At 48.4% G+C, this 27,593-nt stretch overlaps 1 protein-coding gene and 1 non-coding gene across 2 annotated transcripts; both read left to right on the top strand.

Annotated features, from left to right (window-relative positions):
• Window positions 1–98: 98 nt before the first annotated feature.
• LOC6601315 (serum response factor homolog) lies at window positions 99–27,365 on the top strand. The gene is made up of 4 exons (XM_002026331.2): window positions 99–1,416; window positions 4,954–5,202; window positions 26,293–26,665; window positions 26,729–27,365. The coding sequence occupies exons 1-4, from the start codon at window positions 799–801 to the stop codon at window positions 26,923–26,925; spliced, it is 1,437 nt and encodes a 478-aa protein (XP_002026367.1). The 5' UTR covers window positions 99–798; the 3' UTR covers window positions 26,926–27,365.
• On the top strand, window positions 24,786–24,859 carry Trnan-guu. The gene has a single exon. It is a non-coding gene; the product is annotated as a tRNA-Asn (tRNA).
• Window positions 27,366–27,593: the final 228 nt, after the last annotated feature.

Here is a 27,593-nt window from a genome sequence, read left to right as displayed (position 1 = left end):
TAAATATAACACAAGCTAAATCATATTGAAGCAGAACTAAACCATAAAACCAAACAAATTAAAGCTGAAAATAGAAGAGCAAACAATCGAAGCAGAAATAAAACCGCACAAAAGACACCTAGAAGGCCAGTAAACTCTACCAACATAATAAACCAACACAAACGCAACATTCAAACCAAATCATCCTTTAAAAAACAAACTGCAACCATAATCAACTCAAAGGAAAGACACACAACGCATATTTTCGAAAGACAATTCAAATTTAAGCGCCACATCCCGCAGATTATGCAACACTAGGCAGGCGCGAGCCAGTCCATCCCTGGTTTCCACCACATTGCAACACTGTAGGACTGTCAGCTGTCAATTTTCTGCTTGCGGTGTTTGTGTGTGTGCGTTCGTGCGTGTTTGTTGCAAAACGACGGCGTTGCAGCCCAAAAATTCGCGTTTTGATCCGAAATTCAATTGTAGTTAATTATTTAAAACAATTGAGCCACGGCCGGCAGTGCCAGCTAGCGCAGGAGAGCTCAGCCGAACAGCGACGCGTCAGGGAATCGTGCAAGAGGGCCAGCGCCAGGGCAAAAACGCCATCGAATCGCGTTGTGTGCGGCGTGCGGTGTGTGTTTTGTGTTTTATTTTTGGAATTAAATACGGCAGCAGCCCCTGCCAGAGCAGAGCCAGAGCAGAGGAGAACAACGGAAAAAGTGTGCCGCGGCCGGATTTCACAGCAAGGTAGCAATAATAGACGCGCGCGGTGCCTTGGATTTCTACGGCTCCACCGTGGAGAACTTTTACCTGAGAATGGACCCGACGCGAGGTGACTCGCGCTATAACCTAAACTACTCGATGAGTAGTATAGGCCTTAGCCTCGCCGACCAGGCCGATATGTACGGCAATCCGGCGGTGGCGGCCCTGGGCGCCCGTCCGCCCAGCGGAGGGCTCCTGCAGAGCATGGGCGGCGGCGGAGGCGTGCCCATGCAGCGGCCCAATCCCACCGGCGGTGCAGCTCCCTCCCAGTGCCAGACCCTGGGCAACAGCCAGACGCATCACAGTCCCCAGCATGCCGCGCAGCAGCAACAGCAACAACAGCAGCAGCAGCAGCAACAACAGCAGCAGCAACAGCAACAGCACCGCGCCCTTAAGCGATCCGGCAGCGACTGCTACGAGGATCACCATCGATCAGCTGGTGGCGGCGGCCTGACGCTCCAGGGCCTGGACAACTGTGGCGCTGGCGGGAGTGTGGCCAGCGCCGGCGTCGACGACAATGTGGACGGATACAATCCGCTGCCCAACAAGAAATCACCGCCCGCCAACGGCAAGAAGACAAAGGGACGTGTCAAAATCAAAATGGAATACATTGACAACAAGCTGCGTCGCTACACGACCTTCTCCAAGCGCAAGACGGGCATCATGAAGAAGGTAAGCGGGGGAGTCGGGTCGGGTCGGATCGGATCGGAGCGGAGTCGCTCTCCAGATCCCACCTCTCCACCTCTCAACTTGGACTTGGGCCACTGGGAGCGGATGGGATGGGATGGGCATTGACATTGGACCACGTTTTGAGCGCATGTGCAATTAATAAATGCTTCTTCGATTCCAACTGCAGCTCCTCCTCTGGCATTGTCCAGTGCAGTGTCCCTCTTCATCTTCCCTTTTCTCTCTTTCCCTCTCTCTCGGCTATCGTTATGTGACCATCGGCGGCACAGTGGTCGGAATGGGATGATCCTCGAACTCTAAGGAAAGAGCCTTAGATCCGAATCGTACCTCTACCACTGTGCCATCGTGCTCCGCTCAGATCAGCTCTAGAACAGTAGCCAGAGATCCTCTGTTCTTGGTCCCCCCAATCTTCAGTTCCCCCAACTGTTGCCGCTTTGGCGGCGTTGTGTAAGCGCGGTAGCCCACGATTCCGCATTTCCCTTTGTTTTCGGCTTCATAAAATGTTAATTTGCCGCCGCAATTGCATTCAAAGGAGGCTACCCACAAGTTGCAAGTCCACCTTCATCTGTTGCTGCCCCATCCTCCATCCTCCATCCCAGTTGATGCGTGCTCCTTCTGTGTGTATTCTACCCCACTCATTGTCATGCACGGGCCGTGGCATTGGCATTTTCAAATGACCAATTTTCACACGCAAACTTATATAATGGTGGTTCCTACAACTGCTCCTCCTACTCCTCCTACTCCCTCTGCTGCTGCTTATGCTGCTTCTATGCTGTGCTTTCTATCCATCTGGCGGGTGCATATGAAATTTTTCACATTTTTCAAATAGACTTCTTTGGCCTCAAACCGAGCCTCGAACCGAGCCTCGAACCGAGCCTCGATCCGATCCGAACCGAACCGTACCGAACCGAACACCCGATCAAAATCAGACACAAAAACCATCAACATTGCGGCGCTAAATCACGATCCCAGCACGATCTTTGCCAAAGACACAAAATCTTATGAAATATTTGACCCAAGTCGGGGGGAAAAACAAAAAACAGAAAGCGCTGCTGCAGCTCCAAAAATGAAAGGCAAAAACATTGGGGGCATCGAATTTTGGAATACCCTTTGTATACCGAAGGCGTATCCTAACTGACATTCCCTTTTTGTCTATACCAAAATATTTGACCCCTGGGACACATCAGATCTCTTGACCGGTCTCGTCTGGTCTGGTCTGGTCTGGTCACTCATGTCGTTCTTTGGGTCCCTTCCTGGGGGCCGGATTTATGACAGGCGCACGCCCGAGACCACAAACCCTTGCCGTACGCCGTACGCCATACGCCATCTGAATGCAGAAAAAATATATATAATATTTCGATTTGGTGACTTTGATGTGGTCCCTCATCGATGTCCAGGCGATGTCGGACAGTTGACAGGCAGACAATGGGATTTTGACTTCTTGGCGCTACGGCCACAGGCCACAGCCAGCGGCAAATAAGAAACAGCAGCCAGCGAGGATCCCTAGCAACAAATTGCGGCCAATGAACTTGGCCCATGAAGAGAGACAGAAAGAGTGAAACCGGGAGACGGGAGACGGGGACGGAGATGGCAACCTGTTGGCATGCTTTCCACTGGCCAATTTTGGGCATTTTGCAGGCAGAGCGTGGCGTGGGCGGCGCAGAGCGGAGCGACACGGCCAGTCCCAAAAATGGCCACAAAAGTGAAAAGTGAGCTAATGTCCAGAAGTGATCTCATTTGTTGGTCAACCTAATTGCGTGGGCCGATCGATGGGAGCCGCGATTGAGCCACGGCTTCGTCTGCGCCAGCGGCAGCGAAAGCGCTTCTGCATAATGCACAATGTCCACACACATGTAGGTTGCTACTCCACAGACCCGATCCCCACGCCATGCGTCTCCCCTAACCCAAACCATTAAACATGGCCAAAAGGGCACAAGGCGCAAAATGCCGCCAAAAGGTGTTAAATTGAAATCACGAGGCAGGCCTCAGGCTCAGGCTTGAGCTTGGCCTGGTCTTGACTTGACTTGGCTTGGGAATTGTTTTCGGGGGCTGCTGCTTCCAGCACGGAAGCGTATTGATGCACAGAAGCGGCAGCGTCAGCACCAGGGGCAGCACCAGTGCGGCAGATTGTCCACAGATAAGCGGCCCCCAAGACCAGAGGCTCCTCGATGGCTGGTCGGCTTTGCCTTTTGGCCACATGCAACACCAACAGCAACAGCTACAGAAAACAACCAACAATCGCCTTCTAACAAATGACTCTTGCCGCTCTCTCTCTCCCTGCGCCTGGTGCCTGTTGCCTGCTGCCTGGTGCCTGCTGCCCGGTCTCTGGGGCTGCCTTGTCCTGTCAACAGATTTCTTACCCCAATCCTCCAATCCAAACCTTCTGCTGCCTCGTGTCGTGTCCTTTTGTCTTTGTTCGAAATTCAAATTGACATGAATTGTTGGTGTTGGATCTGGCCCTGGCCCCTGGACCTAGGGCACCATCCTCGGTACAATCGACACCTACTCAGAACGAGAACGAGAATCGAATGAGAATCGGATCCGGATTCAGATTCAGATTCAGTTACTGCTCCTCCTTTCGGACCGACCGTGTCAATTGTTTGCATTTACACATGTTACACATAAAATTGGCAGCCAATCGGTGTAGCAGCAGCAGCAGAAGCCGATCCCGAATCACAGATCCCAGATCCGAAGGAGCAACAATGTGTACAACAATTTCATTAATATTAATAAATGTTCCCCGAAGCGTTGGGCTGGCTGCTGCTTCTTGCCGCGCCAGTTATTTATGCGCTGTGTCTGCCACTCGCTTGCTGCACGGCAGGCAGACAGCCCGACAGCCAGACAGTCAGACAGCCAGACAACCCGACAGCAACTTTATCGCCTTTATAGTAATTACGAGCTGTTGATAGCCAGCTTAGGCTACTGTCTAATGTACGGACCGACTCCACAGCGAGGCGGGTCTATTGACTATGGAACTATGCATCTATCGAGATGGTTGCGTGACTCCTATGGCTTTTGCGTGGGAGAGCAGGGAACCCCAATGAGCATAAGAAATGGGTTAGGTTGTAAGCCTTTAAATGTTTCCAGATCATCTTAAGCACTTCTTTCTTTAACATACTGTGGTTCCAGTGCTTGGAATATTCGTTTTCTGAACTCTTTGATCTTCCTGAAGGAGGGTTTCCACATCATCGTTCCCCCATGATTTGAATCTGATATTCTTGATCGACTGGTTTCCACTGTTCAATGCGTTTTCTCCTCACGCTCCCATCTCTAATCGTTTTAAGGCCTCGTCCTCTCTGCCAAACTTTTGTTGCTACTCGTTCTTATCGCTGCCACATAATCGCATAGTTTGCTTGGGAAATTTATGTGCCGCTGTGGCAACACACGCTTCGACAGTTACCCCAGCTTCAGCCTCAGTCCCCAATCCCCATGCCCGCGATAGCAGGCGATACTTGAAGACCGATATCATCGAATACGAGTACTTAACACACGTTTCCCTTTGCTCCTTTCCACTCGTTGCAGGCCTACGAGCTGTCGACGCTGACTGGGACACAGGTAATGCTGCTGGTTGCCAGCGAGACGGGTCACGTCTACACATTTGCCACGCGCAAGCTGCAGCCGATGATCACCTCGGAGGCGGGCAAACAGCTCATACAGACCTGCCTCAACTCGCCGGATCCGCCCAGCGTGGGCGGCGGGGACCAGCGCATGTCGGCCACGGGCTTCGAGGAGACGGAGCTCAGCTACAACATCGCGGACGAGGACTCCAAAGTAAGACAATTGATTTATGGTCACCACGGGCACGCTCATCTCGCCCATCCGCCGGCGCCACCCTCGCACTACAGCCTCGAGCAGAGTCTGATGCAGTCCGGGTACAGCGGTGGCCAGGCCTCGCCCCTGTCCCATGCCCAGGCCTACGGCGGACATGCGCACCATGCGCATGTGGCCCACGTGCCGCCGCCGCATTCGACGCACTCGCACATGTCGCATACGCATGCGCAGCGCTAGGCAAATCCTTCCGCTCAGATTCTCTAGGCAATATATACTATATACAGATGTGGGGGCTGGCCTAGCGGGACGCAGCGTTCCCAGAGATGGGCCAAAACCCAATTAGTTAGACAGCAGTTTTATGTTTAGACATAGACCTACATACGTAGATGTTTTAGCAGATCCAAAGTGCAGCAATTTGGCTTGTATGTCGGAGTTTCGATATGTTTGTATGTATGTACATATGTACATAGTATGTCGGATTCATGGCCAATACGATCTCGCCGCTCGTTTTGTTCTTGTTTGTCGCAGTGTTTGTGTGTGTGTGTTTTTTGTATTTTTTGTATTAATTTTACATTATTTTTTTGTTTATTTCGTATACTAGTCAAGACTCTTACTTAAAGGCGACTGTGCCATAGCCAAGCTACAGCTAGCTCTCCCCTGACGATAGCTATAGCAGCGATAGCGATAGTACATTCGGTATATCCGATAGCAATAGATCAATTGTCACATACCAGCTGCAGCTTCTAACCCAGTGCCATTTCTACGACTAGAACCACTAGAACCACTAGAGACACATCGAGACACAGCCGAGACTGCTTAACTTAGTCCTTTTCTTACATAGAAAACATAAGTGCAATGTAAATGTAACTAAAAGAGTTAACAAAAGGGGGAGATATACATACTATACATAGAAAGATATTATAAAGAATCATCATTGAGAGAGGTATGTGCTGTACAGAGTCTAAACAGGGGGTAAACACGGCCAAACACCCAAAAGTTGTTGGCAAGTAAATAAAAGTCCAGGGAGTGTATTCGAATGCGCCGGCGGCCATTTTCCTTTGGAGTGTAAGTGTGTGTGCGTGCGTGTGTGTGTGTGTGTGGGCGATGAGCGTGCTCTTTGAACTTTTAAGCTTATCCCAGAAGCTTAGCTTAATTTTAGAACTATTTATAATTGTGAAGCTATTATGTTTATTTGAATTGGCTTTCGATTTGTTTATTTTTCGAGTTTTATTTGCATTCAAACTAAACAAAAAAAAAAAGACACTAACAAATTGTATTCAAAATTGTTGAAGACCCCCACTCACCCTTTGAGCTCACCCTCCATTCCGCGCACTCTCCCTTTCGTTTTCTACTAATATTTATTGTATATTTTTATTTAGAAACCAAATTAAAAAGCAGCTCAAAGCTAATTTCCACCACTCAAACGCAATTTAAATTTAATTTATTATTTAAACTTAATTTCATTAAATACAAAAAGAAGAACTTAATTTAATTAGAGATCGCATTTCTGTCAAACAGAAAACAAAACAAAAAAAAAACGAGAACAGAATTTCTTTAATAATAGTTAAATTTACTATTTATGATAAATGCTCGTGCAATCCGCAGAAACCGAATCGAATAACCCTAAAACAATTTATGTTGTAAGCGAAACAAAACAATATGTTTAAAAAACAAACCACAAAATAGTATATCTACCATATATAAAAAGAGTATATGCATATATTTTACTTAGCGCAATATTATACATTAATAAACAACAACAAAAAAACATAGTTTAAACAAAAGCACACAAATAATGTAAAAGTGCCAGATGCTGCCGCCAGCCCCAACACACAGATTTTTCCAGCTTCCAGTTTCAAGAGCAAGGTTAAGAGCGCTAGATAAGACCCATTCCCTACCCCCCTCCCACCATGCCGGGGACAGCTCTCAAAAGTCTGTAGTTATGGCCTACACAGAATGTACAGTCCGCAATCCACACTCCACCACACAATCCACGCGTAATAATCGCCGAATCGGAGCGAGTGGGCAGCCCCTCTTCTCTGCTCTGCCATGCGCTGCTTTGCCGTGCGCTGCTCTGCTCTGCTCTGCTCCCTGTGAATGAATTTCTGTTTTCGAGCATATGCACATATTTCTGTTTTTCCTTTCAACATTCGGTTGGGCTGTAAAGAGCTTCCGCTTCCACAATAGACCTCAGCCAAAGCACTGCTGCGCGGGGGCTTCTTTGGGGGCCCTGTGACGTCATAAGACAGACAGCGGAATACGGGCGACGAGTTCATAAATCGATCAGAGCACCCATTGACTCTCTTGTGTGTCTTGTGTGTCGTCTGGCCCGGTCTCGTCTCGTCTCGTCTCGGCTCGTCATGCACCAACAGGCCTCAGATCCGATCCCCTTTCCCCCTCACCACTGTCTTGGCTTGGCTTGGCTTGGCTTGGCATGCAAATCGCGTTTCTTACTTTTCAATGCCAAAGCTATGGCCCGGGCTCCGGCTCTGGCTCTGGCGGTGGCTGTGGCCCGGGCTCTGGGTCCCGCGTAGGCTTGCGCGATGACGTGTGCCACTGTAAGCCCCGATCTCTCGGAGCTCTCTCTCTCTCTCTCTCTCTCTGCCTCGTAGATTTCCATTCAGTTCGAGACGATGAATGAAAGCCCCCCAACAGCCAAAGAGCCAACAACGAGCCAAAGATGTTGTGGGTGTGACACCAACGCCGGTTCAGGTCATCATTTTGTTGTTGTTTCTGCTGGAAGCCCCAGCAGCAGCTGACTTGACTGATAAAAGTCATGGCTGGTACGCGGCTGCTGCTGCTGCTGCTGCTGTAGGTCGTTCTGCTGCCGCCAACTCTTTGTCCAGCCAAGGTTAATTGCCATCATGCAGTGGGCTGTTGTGCCCCTGCCCCCTTCCACACATTTACCCGCAGTATGCCCGAGTATATATTGCGTACATATCTGCTCGTGTCTATCGGTCTGCGCGGGTGTCTTGGCTATATACTCGAGACTCTGCGCCGATTGCCTTCTATGGTCGCTCACCTGCGCATCATCTCCATTCGCCCACTACTTCTACATTTTCTATGATCCCCCAGCCTCAGCCCCCAGAAAAGCACGCAAGTTTGTTGGCTTTTATAATTTCGTTTTTATTTCATTTCAATATTTCAATACATAAAATAAACAGTGGAGAATCGGAAGAATGAAAGAATCTAAAATTGATATGATATTCATTTTGTATTTAAATATGGATTGTATGTAAGATTCTTTTGCGATTAATTTACCTTTACGAGGGGGAACTCTTTTCAAGTAAATACCAAACGTAAAAGGAAATGGATCGGATCTCTAAAATGTACTCCTCTTTCCGTTTAAATTTGAACTGGAACCAAATCCAATGGAACTAGTTCCAGTTTCCTATAGTGTTTCCCCTTTGTACCCTTCTCCATACACACTTTCTTGTACTTTTCGCGTTCTGGTGCCACCTTCAATCCCTGTACAATACCCTCTGCAACTCCAATTTGTTCGACCGCTGATTCATTTTCCAGCGAACCAGCTCCCGAACCGATCCTGAAGCGATCCTCTAGCAATCCCCCAGCAACCTCCGGCCCGCTCCTCCAGCTCCAGCTCCAGCTACAGAGGGAGCACGAGTGCATATCAGTTTGAGAAATTAAAAGCATTTTGCGGTTCCGCTGACTATCGATGCTGCGTGCCGCTCGAGCCTCTAACGACATTTCAATGATTTGCTGTTTTGCTGTTGCTGTTGCTGCTGCTGCTGCTGCTGCTGTTGCGGCAGCAACAGACGCGTCACCAAGTTAGCCACGTGCGCAGCACAAGACGCAGGAGCAGCAGGCGGAGGAGGTGGAGGAGGAGTACAAAAGCATTCGCAATGCTCGTCGATTACGTACGAGGGCGACCTCTGTCAGGCATCGTCCAGCTGTCCAAAAGCCACCAACAACGCAGCCACGCAAGGAATCTTGGCTTTGGGTTAACTTCTTTCTCTCTCTCTCTCTCTCTCTGTCTGTGTGTGCGTGTGTGTGTGTCTTGGCGGATTTTGTGTTTAAGCCGCCGCTGCAAGTTCTAACCGCATGCCGCCACAATGTCCTCTTAATTTCCTAGCCCCCAACGGCAGCAGCTGCTGCGCGCGCTCTCCACGCGATGATATCGTCGCCGGCTTCAGATCCAGAACCAGGTCTCAGGTCTCAGGTCCCAGGTCCAGGCCCTGGACACAGCCACATCTACAGCCACATCCACGTCGTCTTCTGTCTGTGCGCTCGTTTTTTAATTCAACTGATTGTACTGCGGCTTCTGGAATTCGGCATTTCTTAAAGCCCGCGCGGCACACACACATTGTGCGGCTGGGGAGCGCGCGTCGGCAACTTCTGGCGACTGCCAACTGCTGGCCGCCACCACATCTCCTCCTGCTGATGCTGATGCTGCTACTGCTGCTGCAACTCCTGTTGGGGCTGCCGGCCGCCGCCGCCTTCGCAATCTGAAAAGGTTAAGAAATGACAATTTGTGAGCGTTTCTTTTTGTTGTTGTTTGTGTTTTGTTTTTGTTCAATTCGTTTTTGTTTCTCTCTCGTATTGCTTTGTATTGTTTTTTGTTTGGTTGGTTTCGTCTGGCCCGGCCTGGCCTGGTCTGAACTGGCCTGGCCTGTCCTGTCTCTCCTGTCCTGTTGCTCTTGGCCCTGTTGCTTTCATTGTGATTATTTAAAAGCCTGAACACTGGACTCTGGACGCTGCCTGCTGCTTGAGAGGACCCTAACGAGGCGCTTTCGGCCTTTCGGTACTCACATTTAGTTAAGCAATTATTGGGCCTGCAATGCAAACAAATAATGCGTATTGTACATTGTGTGCCCCTCCATCTCGCCCTGCCTCCCTGCCTGCCTGCCTCTCTACCCCTTTACTTTCGGGGGGGACTTACTCCAATGATTTTCCAAGTTAATCAAAATTCTTTGCTATCCACGATGAAATCTCAACGACCTTCTCCTCCTCCTGCCGCCGTGACTCCTCTCTAGCGCCGTCACCGAGCCACGCCCAATGCAGCAACGCCCATTCACTGAAGCGTGGCAGAGGCAACAAACATTTCAGTTGAAGCTCATAGTTTTTTGTGTGTGTTTTTTTTTGTAGCTTGTAGCTGTTCCCCCTCCCCCTTGCCATCCCCACAGCACTTATATAGGCAGAGGCAGAGGCAGAGGCAGCTCCGCTTCACTGGCCATTTTATGGCTGAGAATCTCTCGTGCCTTCTTTCTTTCTTTATTTGTGTCGGAGTGGTTGCCTCATAGACGGTATTTATTATATGAAGATGTTTTGATTACCAAATGTTTGGGCAACCCGTGAATCCAGCGAAGGTTCCCACTCCCACAAAAAATAGTGAGAATGAATTTCCATAAAATATAGTACACTTTGGAGTAAAACCTACAAACAAGCGTTAGATATCCAGAATGAGACTCGGCGACTTCTCTTTCTCTTACTTTCTTCTTTTGTCGCAAATTTCCTCGCATTTTTCATTGAGTTTTTGGAACAAATATTGATTGAAACTTTAGCAACTTCCGCGAGGCGAGTCGCTCGTTACAGCTTGTTTTTATCAGAAAGTAGCTAAATTTGTTAAAAGTTAACCAAAAACTTGGGCCACAAAAACATTTTGAGTAATAAATTCTAAGCTAAACTTTGAGCTTGAGCTTGAGCTTCAGCTGTGGATGGTGGATGGTGGATGGTGGGGGATGCTGGTGTGTGCCCATCTCCCAGAGTCGATTCATTATATAATGAAGCACACGCGGACATCCCACACGGGTAGCCAGAGTCAGAGCCAGAGCCAGAGCCGCCTTCTGCCCACAGACCTCCAGCCAGCCAGCCAGCCAGCCAGCGACCGTGCGGCTAACAAAAGTGAAACAACAATCGATGTTCAGCTCATTTCCTGCCCACAATCGAAATCGAAATGTTGAAATCCACACAAATTGTACCAGTGTATGTACTGTATCGCTTATATACAGCATCTATGTATAGTATCTACTCTGAAATGTTCTCCCAAATATTCTGAGATTTATTTCTTTTGCCAAACGAAAGTTTTGAGGTTCTCCTCTCCTTGGCTGGGCTCTAATGAAAGTGCCATAAATTTTCAATTAAACCTTATGCTGCTGATGCTGCTTGGAAATTGACAAACTCCTTCCAGACGCAGACGCAGACGCAGTCGCAGACACAGACCCAACCTTAGTGGCATCGTCTGATTGGCGCCGATTAAGCAATCCAACGAGGCATCAAGCCCCAGCCTCTGCCCCACTTGGAGAGGGGGAAAAAAATGGGGAACGGCGACAGGGACGGCGACGCTATGGCGTTTTTCGTGGCTGCTGCAATTATTTGCGAATTAACATTTATAACACTTGATCCTGTGCGTATCCGTTGAAAGCAGAAAGCTCTGCCTGGGCTTTGCCTTACTTGACGCTTCAGCGCGTTTAAAAAGTATTTTTGTGCCACAACAACGGCAGCAGCAGCAGCAGAAGTGGCAGCGGCAGCAACAGCAACAGCAACAACGCGAAATATTTTGCCGCATTTTAAGAGGTCTTCGAGTGTCCGTCCGTGTGGCTGGGGTCTGTCCGTGCTGGTTGTATGTCTGTTATGCGGATTCATTGCAACCGCAGTCACTTGTTGCTTCTGTGGCTGCCACTGATGTTGCTGTTGCTGTTGCTGTTGCTGCTGTGCTAAATTTCACACCAACAATGAGCGCGAGCCAACAATGAATGAAAATGACTGACGAACGGAGAGATGACCAGCCCAGGAGCCCGACCAGCCTGCTCTTGCTTGAGGGGCATGCTCTTGGTCTTGGTCTGGCTCTGGCTCTGGCTCTGCACTAAATCGATACCTTAATTCAAAGGCACGCCAGACCGCATTTTTGGATAATATACTTCAACTCCATCCGCTCCAGTGACCGCTCCGCTCGCTTCTGCTGCCACTCCATGGCTACACTGCTCCACTACTCCACTACTCCATGTTGGTGGCACGCGTGAGATTTCCTGTCTTCAGTTGTTCAAGGATATATCTCATATCGGATTTCAGCCAAATTTGGGTGTTCTTTGTAGTTCGGATCGGATCTGAATTATACTCGTGCATCGGATCACATCCAGTGCTTATCGGCCTGGGAATTGTGGCACACAGCCACAGACACAAGACAGTTATTGTTTTTGTTGTTGTGCAATGACTTTAAAAAGCTGTTAACATGCGTTGTCATCGCTGCCATATGTTGCACGACAACGAGCAGCAGCAGCAGCAGCAGCGGCAGCAACAACCACCACCGACACCGCCGACGACAACAACGACGGCGACGACTCCTGGTCGCCATTGATCGGTGATCGCTTTTGGGGCCTGGCTGGCTGGCTGGCTGGCTGGCTGGCTGGCTGGCGGCTTGCTTGTCACCACCTGGCACAACTGAACCAATTTTGTGGCAGTTGCATCAATGCGCTGAACTTCAGATTGGCGGCATGCGTTGATTTCCATGGAAATCTATGCGAAAGTGGAAACGCCAGCGATTTGCGTGGCCCGCAGCGATAGTTATAGCTTCCTCAGTTCACATGTGCCGTCCCTTATTTGGAAGCTTGTGTTGTGTCGCTGTTGCTGTTGTTGTTGTTGTGTATGCGATTCAACGCAGCAATTACACGTACACTCATATATGCACAGTATATATGTATAAAAGAGAAAAAAAACGAGCACACAGCAGCAACAGCAGCAGCAGCAGCAGCTGAAAGCTAAAGCCTAAGCGTCGGTGGCGGCCAGGCCCGAGACATAGAGAGCCAAGCCAGGCCCGAGTGCAACATCGTCGCCACATTGGCTGACTTATGACGAAAATAATTGCTGTCGTATCTCTAGCGGGCGATCGCGTCATCGTCATCGCCATCGTTATCGGTTGCCCGCTGGAAGGCTCATCGCAGTTGGTCCGTTACACGCGAGTCGTACTCGTATGAGTAATCAATAATAATTTTATCGATCATTTTATTGCTTCTACATACGTACTCCTCTCTCTCTCTCTATCCTTCTGCGCCGCTCATCGTTTTTCCTGTGGTTGGGTGGTCCAAAATCGATTGCCATAATAATTTCACGCAAATATAGCACAGACACACACACAGCCATACATATAGACCCCCCACCCCCACTGCACGGTAACATCCACTGCGGCAATCGTCGTACAATATTGTAATTTACTTAATTTCGTACCGTATCGTATCGTTCAGAATACGCAAATTTGTTAAGGAAAAAAAGGCGAGTGCAAACAAAAATTGGAAGAAAACATTGTCCATGCATTAGCTACATGTCCCAGTCCCAGTCGTAGTCGTAGTTGTTCTTGTTGTTGCCGTTGCAAGTGTTGTTGTGGTTGTTGCTGTTATGAAAGGCGACTGCGCGGCGGCGTTTGTTTTGTTGGTGCTTTGCTTGCTTTATTTTGCAGTTTTTTTCATTGCTACATTTGATATGCAAATTTGTGCATTTAGAAAGAGACACAGAATTATCGTATCTGAGGGGGGAATTATACGCGTGTGTGCTCGCGTGTGCTCGTAGAGGAAAAGCCCAGAAAACTGCATATTTAGTGGGTTAATAATTGAACTACAAAATGGTTCCCTGGGATGACCAAATATGGGGGAAATCGAATTGCAATTCAAAGCCATTGGAAAATGTCTTTCAACATTCTGAACCCGAGGGTAGGCTTGGAATATATATGAATCTGAACTTCACAGAAAGTTTTCTGACATGAATATCCTTTGTCGTCAAACTCCTGCCTGCCGCTTTTCTCCTTTTGACTGGCCACATGGCGTATGCGCAATATTTGCGTAAGATCTCAGAGAAATCAGCGGTGCCAGTGGTGGCTACCGCCTGCCACTTCGCGACAACGCCTTGACATGCCCACACGTCCAGTGACAACAACACCCAACAACTCTGCAACATGCCACAAAACTTTTGGTATTTCTGCTACTGTCGCTGCTTGCCGCAGCGCTCCCGTGTGAGAATGCCCCCTCACCCCCTCCCCATTGTGTGTTTGTGTGTGTGTGTGTGTGTGTGTGTGTGTGTGTGTGTGTGTGTGTGTGTGTGTGTTTTGTGGGTATAGAAAAGCGTTAATAAGCAGCGACAGGGATCGCGGGACAGGGACTGCGACTGCGACGGGGACTGTGACTGTGACTGGAAGATGGGGAGCATTGAGGAGCCAAAAATTTATAATGTGGCACGCAATTAATTCACTGCCAAAGCTGCCAAACGGAGGCGCAAAAATTATCACACCATTCAAATGACGCTCACGAATTCGGGCTTGGGCTTGGGCTTGGGTTTGGTTTTGGGTTTGGGTGGCAAGACCAGCTAGAGGAGTCGTCACCCGACAGTTCCGATCCGATGCGATCCGTTTCGTTCCGTTCTCTTTGGCGGCAAACATTTAACAAGCAGCGGCTGTCCGGCTGCACTGAGGATGCCACCTAGAAAGCTCACGCTAGGCGTCCAATTGGCTAGAGCCGACGATCATGGTCATGCCACATGGTGCCACCGCATGGACAATGGGCCGGCCGAATCGAACCGAGGCCGGACCGGTGGTCCTTTGTCTCTCTCTCGCTCTCTCCGGCCTCTCCGCCCCTTCTCCACTGTGGAGGCCTGTCAGTGCTAATTTGTTGCTACTCGTGGCTCGCGCAGACTGCGGCTACCACTAAAAATATAGCCATAAATGTTGATCAATAAGGAGAGGGCATGGGTATGGGTATGGGTAAGGGTGCTGTAGGGAAATCTGCATGTCCTTAATGCTGGCAACGTGCGAGTTTTACAAATTACAAAACGAGCAGCCAGGAGCCGCATTCGTGGTACATATATATCGAGTATTTTTCCCACGTCTCATTAAAATTGCAGTTAAAATGCAGAAGCAGGCCAGAGATCGTCTTCGCCGTTGCTCTTGGCCGTTGGTTCTTTTACTTTCTATCATCGTCATCGATTTTGCGACGCAGACGCAGACGGAGACGGAGACGTCCTCAGCGTCATTATTGTCAACTCTCAACGAGTTGCCAATCGTCTGTCCCAACTATCTTTCTGCCTGCCTGCCTGCTGGCTGCCTGGCTGCCTGCTTGCCTGCCTGCCGTCTCTAGATTGATGTCTCTGCAGTCAGACAGTCAGTCAGTCAGTCCGTCAGTCCTTCAGTCCATCAGTCCATCTGCACAGCAGCCGCACCGCAGCCACAACAACCTCGCCAAAGGAGGAAGGTGGCAAGAGCCAGAAGCAAAGGCAGACCCAGAGCCCAGGAGAAGTTGGCACAGTTTGCGCACTTTGGCATTTCATCTGTCCCCGGGACCTCTCCTGCAGAGGCCACTCTTGGTCCTACTTCAAAATTCGATAACGAATCTGGCAGGCACCATGGAAAATAAGCCACATTTTCATAAGTATCCGGAGAACCTATTGTAGCACCGTCTATTTTTGTCCCCTTGGAGTAAGTTAAATGGGAAATAACCATATTCTTTTGCTGCCAGTTAATTGATGACACTTTCAACTCCATTCAGTCCTTAAATTCACCTTCAAAATTACTTTAATGCTACTGCGAGTCAATCAGGGCTACATTCTACAGATGTTGCACTGTTTTTGTTTCTCTTTAATTGTATAGATGTTTTCAGTTGAGTTTTAGCTTCAATAAGAGAAGTCTATTCTTGCGAAAAGAGTTTTCAAACGACTTAGCTTTTGTGACTTTGTGTCGCTGTTTAATCCTCTAAAATTGCATAGAACTGCCAAGGGATTCCTCGGGTGGTAGACAAGTCTTAGGGCACGCCCGAAAGAAGAAAAATAAATATATCTCTCGATATTATACAAAACTTTTGTGTCGTCGTCGTTAATACAATTTCTGAAAACTTTCTATGTAAATCTTTGGGTAACATTAGTATTGGGTTTTCAGAAACGCTCTAGTTTGGTTCAAGCTATAGCTATGTATGTTTTCTGCATAATTCAACTAAATTATATTGCAGAGGATACCTATAATTGGTTATTTGTAACCTATTACTAATGTTTAAAGTAGTTTGTTGATTCCTCTAGTAGTTCTGAGTGCCCTACGCATCTTGGGCTCGTTCGTTCGACTTGCAATTGTGTAATTCTTGTTTGATTTGACCGCATGGTGTCTCTGTAGGAGGAGGAGGAGGAGGAGCTGCCCACGATGTGGGGAATCGTTGATTGTTTTGCTGTTGTTGCGGCTATTGGGCTTTAATATACATTTGATTCTTGTCATAGTTGTATATATGTACATATATATATATATATGTATATATATAAGATCTGTGAGAGTGTGGTGCGCCTTAATTAAAAGCTGAGGCCCGCTGCTCGTAGGAGTTAATTAGACTGCGGAGGTGTACCACGGCCCCAGAGAGTGGAGCGATCTCCGATCCAAGCCGATCCGATCCGGCGTCGTGTTCGCTTTCAAGTCAAGCCCCAGCTATTAGTCGCTCAATATTACGCGTTTGCCCGACAACATTGTTTTGTATTTTTTCTGTTTTTTTGTTCTGAGAGATCTTGAGTTCTGGATGGATGGTGGACGGCGGATGGTGGATGGGTGGGGGAGTGGTGGCAGCGGGGACAAGGCTGCTGCTGTTCACACGCTGCTCATCAACAATTGCTGTCACGAATTTTCCACTCGGCGCTTTTTGCGCGCGCTACTTGTTTGTATTTTAAAATTTATTTATTTGTGCAGCATCCACACGGGTACACGGGCACACGGGCACTCGGGCACACACACGGAGAGGGATCCCTCTCCTCTCTCTCATGGATCCGATCCTCATGGATACTCTGCTCACTCCTCGTTCTTTCGGAGTAGCAGAGCAGAGCGGAGCGGAGCGGAGTGGATCGATCCGCACACACAGTGTGTGCTGTGCTCCTCCTGGAGCGCACTGAAGAATGCATTTGATCAGATAATGTAATTCGCATTTTAAATTGAGGCGCATTCCCAGTTATACTTCTTCTCACATGCATTTACTGCCCGCCTCCCTGCCACTCTGCCACCCTGCTCCCTGCCTCGGCATTGCCGTTGCCATCGTCATCGTCCGGAGGAGCAGGAGCTTCTGCAGGAGGAGACCCACTTCGACTGCCACTGCCACTGCCACTGCCATGGCCTGGCCAGCATTGCGGGCGTCGCATTATTACGCACAAGTAAATCATCGACATCGTAGTCCTCGTCTTCGTCGGCGTCGTCGTCGTCGTTGTCCAGCCCCGAGCCGAGCTCAGCCGCTGGGCTTGTTAAGTAATTTAGTTGGCTTTTTCTGTCCTCCCCCTGGCCACCTGCCCCTGGGCGCTCCTCTCTCTGGTCTGCCAATATCTTTTGCCTGATTTTTTGTTCCTATATTGCATTTGGCATATTTGCTTAAAGAGCTGCCCTGCCTGTGAGCTGCATTTGATATTGTTTCTATAAATGCTATAAATTGGCATTCAATTAGGGAAGAGGTGTTTTATTCTTTGGTGGGATTCGCTCAGAGACGGGAGAGAGAGAAGGGAGCAGAGCGAGAGTCCTGATTGAAAATCAATTTGATCGTAATTCCATTTGTATTTCACAGCTTTTAAAACAAGATCCTTATCGTGATCTGTAGAATTATTGAAGCTTGTGTTCTTTTCTATTATTTTTGTATTCGGAAAAATATGTATGTTCATTCGAATGGTCCAACATTTCGCTGATACAATTTTCTTCTCCATTAAAATTGTTTCAAATATTCACTCCATATCCATAGACGTTGATCATGGATATGCCCCAAACTGTTTCTTTGATCTCTAACAAACTGACTTTCCCCAGAGACAATCACTTGCTATCAGCCATCAACTTTAGGCTACTCTCAACATTTCCCATCCAATCAGGCATTAGCATATCAGCCAACAGAGATCTATAACTCTCTCACAGACACAGACAGTGACTCCGGGAGGACATTGGAGTGGTGTGGAGTGGAGTGGAGTGGAGAGCGGAAACGGAGTGGATCATATGGAGATCCATCATACATTGTAGAGCCTTGTCCTGCTTTCTAACGATTGCATTTTTGATATTTGTGACACGCAGATTTTCCATCAGTGTCAACAAGGCATTGTTCGGGAGAGCAGCAGACGTCAACGTGGTTGGTCCGCCATCGCAGACCCCGTTCCGGCCACGTCCTGGCCCGCTAGCCCGCTGGCCCGTTGCCCCGTTGCCCCGCTGCCCCGAAAGACTGACAGACTCGATCGGCCGTCCGATCGTCATCGATTTTTCAACATCAGACCAAAGTCGGGCCAAAACGAAACGAAACCCAGAGTCGCGGGCTAATGCAAAACTGAATGCAGCGAGCGCGTACATTTGCATAGACACAAAATTATATGAGACCCGAGACCCAGGACAGGACCCCGATCAAACGCAGCTTCCTGGTCTTTTTTCGCTTTGGTTTGCAATTTATGTACCCACACAATGGGGTAACAAAAACAGTTGGAGGAATCGTCGTCGGAGTCGTTGTTGTCGATGCTGGGAGTCGTCGTCGAGCGTCGTCGTCGAGCATCGAGGCTGGTGGTGGTGTTGGCTTAAACACCATTCTAGCGGTTCGTTTAGCTTGTTTATTGGCATGAAAATCTATCAAAAATGCATCATGCATTTTATATTTATTATACGTAAATACAAAAATAATGTGCCTGACATTTGACCCGGCCCAAACGACACAACGTTATGGCCCGGCCACATGTTGCCTTCCGAGCCTTGCCACAGCCTGCCACAGGCTGTTGGCTGTTGGCCTGCCGGGCAGGCTAGGTCTGCTAGGAAAGCCTCTCCTCTTCGAGTGATTATGAAACGGCTTTGTCGGTATGCCGGGGATATGGATATGGATATGGATATTCGGTTATTGTCTTGGCTTTCGAATTCTAACACAAATCAAAACGGCCTAACAGCAATCCCAACACTCGCCACTTAAATGCTCGTTTATAATGTTGTTAAAATACAATAAATAGTCAGGATTCGCAGCAGGCGGTTGCTGCTGCAAGCTGCACGCTGCACTGTTCCACCTTTTGCTCCGCTCATGCTGATTTATGAAATGTGGACGCCGTCTTGGCGGTCCCACAAACGGACTTGGACTGCGACTGAGACTGAGACTGAGACTGGGACTCCAAAGGCCAGCCTCTGATCGGGCGAGCCTTGAGGCCTCTGACTGGGCTCCGTCTGGCTCGAAGTCTCAGCTCGAGTCGGCGTGATTGTGTGATTGTAGGCCTTTGATTGAGTTGTCGGCATGCTGGGCTACTGTTTGGAGTTCTTTGAGTGGGCTATCTATTAGTAGAATCACAGCTTTTGGCTATAGCTCCGCAGCCTTGGCTTATCACTGGTTTAAAGGGGTCACAAATGGATCTACTTGAACATGGAATGGAAGCGGCTGACTGTCTAGGAAGTACGAACTCTGGGTTATTCTGGGATCATTATGACCAGCACTTCAAATCTCTTATACCCATTAGATGATCTTCTCAACTATAAAGCACTTTCTTAAACATTTTTCACTTGTGTTTTCTTCAAAATTTTACTTATTTAATAAAAATATAATGCATATACACTTACCCATTAATGAAATCGAATCAAGTTAGGGATCTACCGTCCACAGCACAGCTGTGCCTCGGCGGGCAGGCAGGCAGCATTCGATCAAGTCGTAGCTCTTAAGCATTCAAGTCACCATCTTTCAATGTACTGTAATTAATTTTCTTCACACACTTTCCAGCTCTTTTCTGTCTGTTCTTGTTCGGTCACACTTTTCACGTCTTCCGATCGTTCTGCAGCGGCCGAAGGAAAGCCGAAGAAGATCGATCCCATCCAGCAGCGGTCGTGCGATCCTCGATCGTCGTGCAGGTCACGCAGACGCAGTTACTCAAAGACTGAAAACGTAGCTGCATCGCATGGGTCTCTTGAGTCGCTGCTCGGGCAGAAACCTGAGTAGAAACTCGTTTGTGGGGCGACATTTTCTTAAGAGAACACCCGCCACTGGGGACTGTGAGTGAGAGGGAGCAAACAGATATCTTGCATTCCCTCCAAAGCTCTTTTGGGGCTCTCTTAAGCCCAGCTCTGACACTCTCTCGCGCGCTCTCGCGCTCTCGTGCGCTCGTGCTCTCCCTCTCTCTCTGGGGTTTTATTAGGCAGTTATATTTTATGTGTGTATATAGGAGACGACCTGTGGGCGGGACTTGTGCCGGTGCGATCGTGTGTGCGTATTAGATATTATAGACACACTGCAGACTCGCCTGTGACTTGCTCAGCAATGCCATTTTGGGCCGGGCTCTATATACATTGGCTGCGTGGGGGACAAATGAGCAAACAAATGAGCGGCAATTTATGTGTGTTTTCTCCGATCCGATCCGCTCGGCTCTGGCTATGGATATGTCTCTGGCTCCGTTGTATGAGAATTCAATTGACACCAACCTGCTACAAAATGACGTATCTCCCGCTTATGTATTTATTGAAATTTATTCAATTATATACGACTTACTATATACATATCTATCTAGATATATGTACGTATGTATGTACATATATGTACACCCAACCTTTGGCTTTGGGTGTAACCAGTTTTTAGCACACTCAAAAAAAGAAATATGAAATCAGCGATTGAATATTTTTGTTATTTCTCCATCGATTGTGGGCGTGGGCACGCGAGATCCAACAGATCTTTGGGCTTTTTGTGACACAATTTAATGAAATCCAAACAATTCTAGACTTGGTGTTTGACTAATGATCAATGCGCCGGCCGGACAGGGTGCTGAAACTGATTTTTCAATTAGTTTCGTGGCTAAACTGGATTGCGTTTACATTCGATTCGATATCTGAAAAATTGCTTTTAATTGTGTGGAAACCATACAGTTTCTGGTGGACTAGAACTTTAGCAATGCTCTATTTTCTTTCCCAATGCTAAAAGCACTATCTTTGATGGGTTTTGAGTACCAGCTTGATCCAATTTTGCTCTCCCAAGATCGAAGATCAAAGCTAAAAGCCCTCAACGGAGTACCTTCAAATGGCCTGCTGGGATATACGTATCTGAATACCCCATAGATCTGAATAACCTTTCGACTAGCCGCTTCATCTGAGAGGAGCCATCGATAGGAAGGCATTCAATGGCTGAGGAGCTTCTGTTGCATTCTAGAGTTTAATCGCTGTCAGCGGCTCCAGATTGTATGGGCAGTTAGGGGCCTTCTTTGCTTTGGCTAAATCTAGCTAAACATCGAGCTACTAGCTTTGTCCGGGCACCCACATGGTGCTCCTCCTCCTCCTCATCCTCCTCCTTCTACCCCTGGACCGCTTTGGACAGAGTACGAGTACGAGTATTCGCGTATAATTGCAATTTCCATTCAACTGTTTGTTCGTTTTGTGGGCCTCTGTGTCCCTCTGTGCCTCAATTCATTTGTTTGTTTGGCTTGTTTTGCGGTTGTTAGTGCCCATCATAAATTGCAGGAATTGGGAGCTATGGGTGCTCTTGGCGAGGTGGGGTGGGGGGGTAAGGTGCAGCTATGCCCCTTGCTAATCGGTGGCGTTTCATCTGCGGCCTGCTGTCCTGTTCGGGGGCTTGTTCGGCTGTCGTCGCACGCATAATTAGGCCTGAGGACAATCGTTTCGTTTCGCTCCGTTTCGGCCCACTGAAAGAAATACCTGCAACCGGGTTGGAGCTTCCTTGGAGAACACTCCGCTGCGTGCCTCTCCGTGGGGTTTTCGGCGAGTGCAATTTCGGGCAAATAATTGCCAAACGGAAAACAATAAGCCCTGGCCCTGGCTCTGGCCCTGGCTGAGGGCAATCGTGGCATCTTAATGCGCCCCTGACTGACATTTAAATAGATGCTAATTCCCATCATAACTGAAGCCGCGACTCTGCCCAACTAATGAATTTGAACTCTCTCCCACTCGATTGCTCTCTATCTCTCTTTCTCTCTCTCTCCACTCACGACTCAACGAGTGACTCTCTTCCCAGTACGAGTACGAGTACGAGTCGAGTACTTCCTGCTGGCCGCTTTCTTTGCGCGTGAATCCGTGTAACCGCAGCACAGCGCTTACCAATCCCAGAAATGGCGGGGAAGCGGCAAACAGAAAACAAAACTGTGATTTGACCAAAAACAGAAAGCCGGCCAGAAAGCTTGGCGGATATAAACGCTTTAAGACTCCATATTGTGGTGGCAGGCCCGGCCCGGATGCGACTACAACGACGACAATTGTGGAAGAGACCAAATGGCCAAACCATCCAGCAGCACCACCAGCAGCAGCACCAGCTCTTCAGCAAATTTCTACGCAGTGGAGGAGGTTGTGTGTCTTCCTCTGCTGTTTGTTGGTTGTTGTTTGGTTGTTTGGTTGTTGCTGCTGTGCTGTGCTGTTTCGTGTCAACTGACTTTGGCTCTGGCTTTCGGCTTTCTGGCTTTTGTTTTCACAAGCCGCCCCATTTTGCTTGCCCCATACTCCATGCCACATGCCCATGCCCAGGCCGATGCCATTTGCCCCAACGTTTCCTGTTGAGAATTTGCAGAGCCCCGCTGTCCTGTCCTGTCCTGTCCTGTGGTTGTGATTGTGTGATTCCTCCTACAAAATCAAGGAACAGTGGTGTCGGATACTGATTTCCCATAGCTCTTAAGGATGGCAAAGAACCCCTTCGAAAAGATGGATTTGGTTGGTGGGTTTCTTCCTGTTTTCGAACCACTGTCGGAACCCATCCCACATCCCCATCCCGTTCCCTGGGCAATTGTGCGTTAGATTTAAGTGCTTTCGTTTGCCAGGCTTAATTTGCATTTTTATTTTTATGTTTTCATTGAAAGCGCCAGCATCAATGGAGCCCGCTGACTTCAGCAGATCCGAGCCGAGTGGCACCGAGTGGATCTGAGAGTGGAGTGGAAGCTGAGAGCTGAGAGCTGAGGCTAGCACATTTGGCTATTCCTTTGTTTTCGGCCTTAAGTTATCAGCGGCGGTAGATGTACACGGCTTCAACGGTAGCAGCAGTAGCAGCAGTAGCAACAGCAACAGTGGTAGCAACAGCAACATGCAACATGCAAAATGCAAATGTTTATTGGCCAAATGCTGAACGATCTCAACGAGCTAAACTGAGAATGGGCTAACACTGTTTTAGCTGTTTGCTGTGGCTGCTGCTGTTGCTGTTGCTGTTTTAGATGCGGCCTGTTCCTTCTTTCATTGGCTCGAAGCGGGTGCTGACTGCCACACAGTTGTCGCCTTTTGTTGTGGCAACAACCATTTTGGTAAAAACAACTAATCAATTGGCAAATGTGCCATCCGTCAATCATTGAGTCAGTCGCGCTGGTGGTGTAGGTCACACGACACCACACGAGCGGCGGTGGCGGCGGCGGCGGCGGCGTAGTGGAGTTGCAGTTGCAGTTGGACATGCATCCAGTGGATTCAGTGGATACAGTGGATGTGTGGCAGCCACCGAATTGACTCGCATTCACTTTTGGGGCAAATAAAATGCCACCTTGGTTGTGAATGTCAGTTAGCCAATTTGAAAATTCATTCATTCAATGCTTTTGACGACTGACTGACTGACTGACTGACGGACGGACTGACGACTATTGCCAACATTTATTATTAGCCTTTCCCAAATTGCCTATTTTTGGAGCTGCTGATGGCCACACAGCCACAGCCACAGCGGCAGTAGCAGCAGTAGCAGCAGTGGCAGCAGCAGCAACCACAACAACAACATGCCGCACATATCACAGCAAGACAAATTTCTATATAATTGCATTTGTCGCAGGCTCTCTCGAAGCCAGCCCGATAGCCAGCGAGGCCAGATCGGACCAGACAATGCCCGGCATTATTTCGATATAAATTGCATGCCATTGGCCCGACCAGTGGCATTCCATCCAACCAATTGCCAACTCCGGGTTCGGGGTTCGGGGTCCGGAGTCCGATTCCGATACCGAGTCGAAGCCCCAACCAGGGGCAGGGTTTCCCCGACTCCCGCTCCTGTCTCTGCCTCTCATCTCTCAGCTCTCAGCTCTAATTGTCATTTAATGAGACACGCTCGGCATTTGCGCACGACACACGACTATCAATTTGGCAGGCAGCATCACCAGTTGGGAATGGGAAGGGGGAGGGGTAGAGGGGTAGAGGGGTACCACAAGCAGGAGCTATGGATGCTATCGATGGAACTGTTCGAATCGCTGACAAAACTAACTTGTCGTCCTGTTGTCCTCCTGCTGTCTGTCTGTTTTAGCTCACAGTCCCACGTGTGGAGGCAGTGTGCAGTGCTGTGCTTTTGTTTGTGAAGCAAATTCAAATTGCATTTTGGGTTGATGCGCAAATGGAACTGGCAGTGGGTGTGCCACACAGCTCCAAGGTCTGTCTATCCCTCGCTGGAAGTTCACTAATGAATGGCTTACAACCGGAACACTTTAAAGACAATTTTTCAGTGGGAGTTACAGAATTCCTTGCACTAAATTATACTTTAAGACATCTCTCCTTTATATTTCGTAGTTTTCATTCAACATTTCAAAGAATATAATCTATAGAAGTCTATAAATTATGATCCTTTGCTTTTAATCTCATAATAATAAATATCAACAGAAGAACCATATAACATGATTCAACTCCTATATAAACCAAGTGGAAAGCTCTCCTCCAACAAAAACCCTTAATGGGGCCATTGTCGGTGCGTTTTTCAAGAGCCTCCGTGGCGCAATTGGTTAGCGCGTTCGGCTGTTAACCGAAAGGTTGGTGGTTCGAGTCCACCCGGGGGCGCATATATCTATTTTTCCCATTTTTTCTCTCTCTCTTTTTTTAATTATTGGCAAATGGCTTTTTTTAATGTTTTCTTAAAATATATTTATTTGTTTATTCGTTTATTGTGTAGCGAATTTTAATGATGTGTTTAACAAAGTGAAATCGTCTGTTTTGTGGTCTGTAATTAAATCCGAAAGGTGGTAGGGGCTAGATAAGATAAATAGGAAATAAACATCAATTGATACAAACTACTGATTTATGAGATCGTTGGGTGGGTTTATTGGTTCCTTCCGTTTGACTTTGATTGTTGCCAAGCGGCCTGGCCTGTCACTCTGTAACCTCCGCACGAGCAGCTCCACTTTCAGCCCTCTCTCTGCCTTCCTCTTTGTGCACCTCTGTCTGCCACTTGATGCCACTGAAAAGCCCGCAAGCGTAACAACAGTTGCAACTGCCACAAGTGCAACTTCTGCTGCCGCTGCTGCTACTGCTACTGCTTCTGCTGCTGCTGCTGCTGTTGCCAAGTATATCATGGCAACTTGGAGACAGTTTGTCGTCGTTGCTTTTGCTAATTAAAATGTCTTGGTGCTGTCACTCAAAAGGCGGTCGTCTGATCCACTGGCCAAGCGACTGGCTGGCAGCAGACGAACGACAACGACAACGACAACGATGACGACGACGACGCCCATTTTAGTCAGCGGCAACAATGCGATTTTGCCTTTTGCTGCTGCTGCCTGTGCTTGTGGCTGTGGCTGTGGCTGCTACAATTTCATTGGAAGTCTGTGGACGGGGCACGCGGCGTATGCGCAATGCCATTGCGATCTCCCTCGCACAAAATGGCGATCGCATTGTTACAGTTTGCAATTATTTTGATTTATTTTTTGTTCGCTCCGTCGCTGCAGTGCCTCCAGTACTGTCTGCCCCTACACCCTGCCTCTGCCTGTGCCTCTACCTGTGGCACTAATCAAAATTAAAATGACGCGAACGATACCAGACAAGGCGATGCCACGGATGATGTCCCCGCACTGTGCACGTCGCCGTTGCCGTCACCGTCACCGTCCCCGTTGCCGGCCAGAGAGTCAGAAATCAATATTCTAAATTCTTTAACGCGTGTGCACATTTAAGGCAACGCCAGCTCATTGAGATGCGTGCCGGCGAACAGCCTGGCCAGCACTTATACGCAATTTCGCGCCATATTTGGTCCAAACATATTGGATTTTTTGTCAGGCACTGGGCTGGCATATAGAACAGGCTCAGACCCAGACCCAGACCCAGACCAGGCCAGAACGAACCAGACCAGACCAAGCCAGATCAGGCAGCCATCCCGGCAATCATCCTCAACTTAGCTCTGGCTTAAGATCAGCATCAGCAGCAGCAACAGTAGCAGCAGCACCAGACTGTTTGGCTGCACAGCGAAGAACCCCACTAATCGAGTGTCTATCTTTTTTTTGCAGGATGATCGATCGCCAACATCGTCGGGCAATGAGTCGGACGACTCTTCGGACGTGGAAATGCCCGCTGAAGTGGTGTCCGAGGTGGTGGCCACAAAAGTGCCAGCCAGTCAGGATCCCAGCAAAACAGAGGCAACGGCAGCGGCGACTGCAACGACATCTGCAACGGCAACTGCAGTAGCGGCATCCAAGCCGATGCCAGCACTGAGCTATCAGACTGAGAAAGGACCCTCAACGTCCACGGCAACAACTGCCGGAGGAGGATCGTCGGGGGATGGCAAATATGTCTATCCGGGAGCCTCCTTTGCCAACATACCGCCGAAAATGTTGAGGCAACTGATACAAACGGGACACTTGCAGCTGCACGCTGAAGAGGGTGAGTGTTGCAAAGACTACCGAAGGTTTCACCATAGATTTCACGACTGTCTCTATCCGCCAGATGGCAATCAATATGTGACTATCCCGCTCAGCTCCACGGCAGCCAGTCTGATCAAGGGCAACAAATTGGCGGCCTCATCGTCCAGCGGTGGTCCTGGAGGAGGAGGCGGAGGCGGAGGAGGAGTGGGTTCCACGGCTATCAAGTCAGAGCAAACACCCGAGAAAGCATCGTTGGTTATCAAACAGGAGTATGATTAGCACCCCGCTACGACCACTGCTTGTCCAACACTGAGAACGGCGTTTATCAGCACTGGCCCGCAACAAAAGAAGAAGCAGCAGCAAGGGATCCCCAGTACCCGTCTTCGCAAAGTCTATATAAAGTTTTCACGATCGCCTGCTAACTCTAAGTCATACTACTACGAGTATATCCATTATTATGTCGTACATAAACTATTTTTATACCTATATAAAAAGAAGAGAAGGAGAAACCCAACCCTGCCAACGGCATATCTACATATATGAAACTATACGTAAGTTTACAAAAAAAAAATGTTCTGCAAGCTATGAAAGCATCATATTGAGTTCGGGATCAAGATCGATAAGGAGGGAAGAAAGAGAAGGATAATGAGGATGAGGATGTTCCTAAACCGCAGAGGTCAAGTTGCTTTGTTAATAGTTTATATTGTTTTATTATATTATATACAATACATAAATATATATGAAACACTTTTTTGCATATAAAACAAATGGATAATGCTTATTTTCGGAGCACTACAGGCAAAGAAATTCTTCGATTTTCTTAAAGTAGTTCAGAACCCCCTTAAATGTCACTTTCCCTCGATAGATACTCCCCTTCAGCTATGTAAGTGCAAGCAGTCGACCAAAGGTATTTGCCGTTTAACCATTCATTCGCAATGGCACTTACC

The sequence above is a fragment of the Drosophila persimilis genome, unplaced genomic scaffold (assembly GCF_003286085.1).
Source record: "Drosophila persimilis strain 14011-0111.01,24,50 unplaced genomic scaffold, DperRS2 tig00000002-arrow-pilon, whole genome shotgun sequence".
In the NCBI taxonomy this organism is placed as follows: Eukaryota; Metazoa; Arthropoda; class Insecta; order Diptera; family Drosophilidae; genus Drosophila; species Drosophila persimilis.
The sequence above is the reverse complement of the archived record's forward strand: the minus strand, read 5'-3'. Positions and strand labels throughout refer to the sequence as shown.

Excerpts from the sequence above, each read along its gene's own strand:
- LOC6601315 (XM_002026331.2), top strand. The coding sequence starts at position 799 with ATGGACCCGACGCGAGGTGACTCGCGCTATAACCTAAACTACTCGATG. Across the intron at positions 1,417-4,953 it reads AGACGGGCATCATGAAGAAG|GCCTACGAGCTGTCGACGCT; the intron begins GTAAGCGGGGGA and ends CACTCGTTGCAG. Across the intron at positions 26,666-26,728 it reads GCAGCTGCACGCTGAAGAGG|ATGGCAATCAATATGTGACT; the intron begins GTGAGTGTTGCA and ends TCTATCCGCCAG.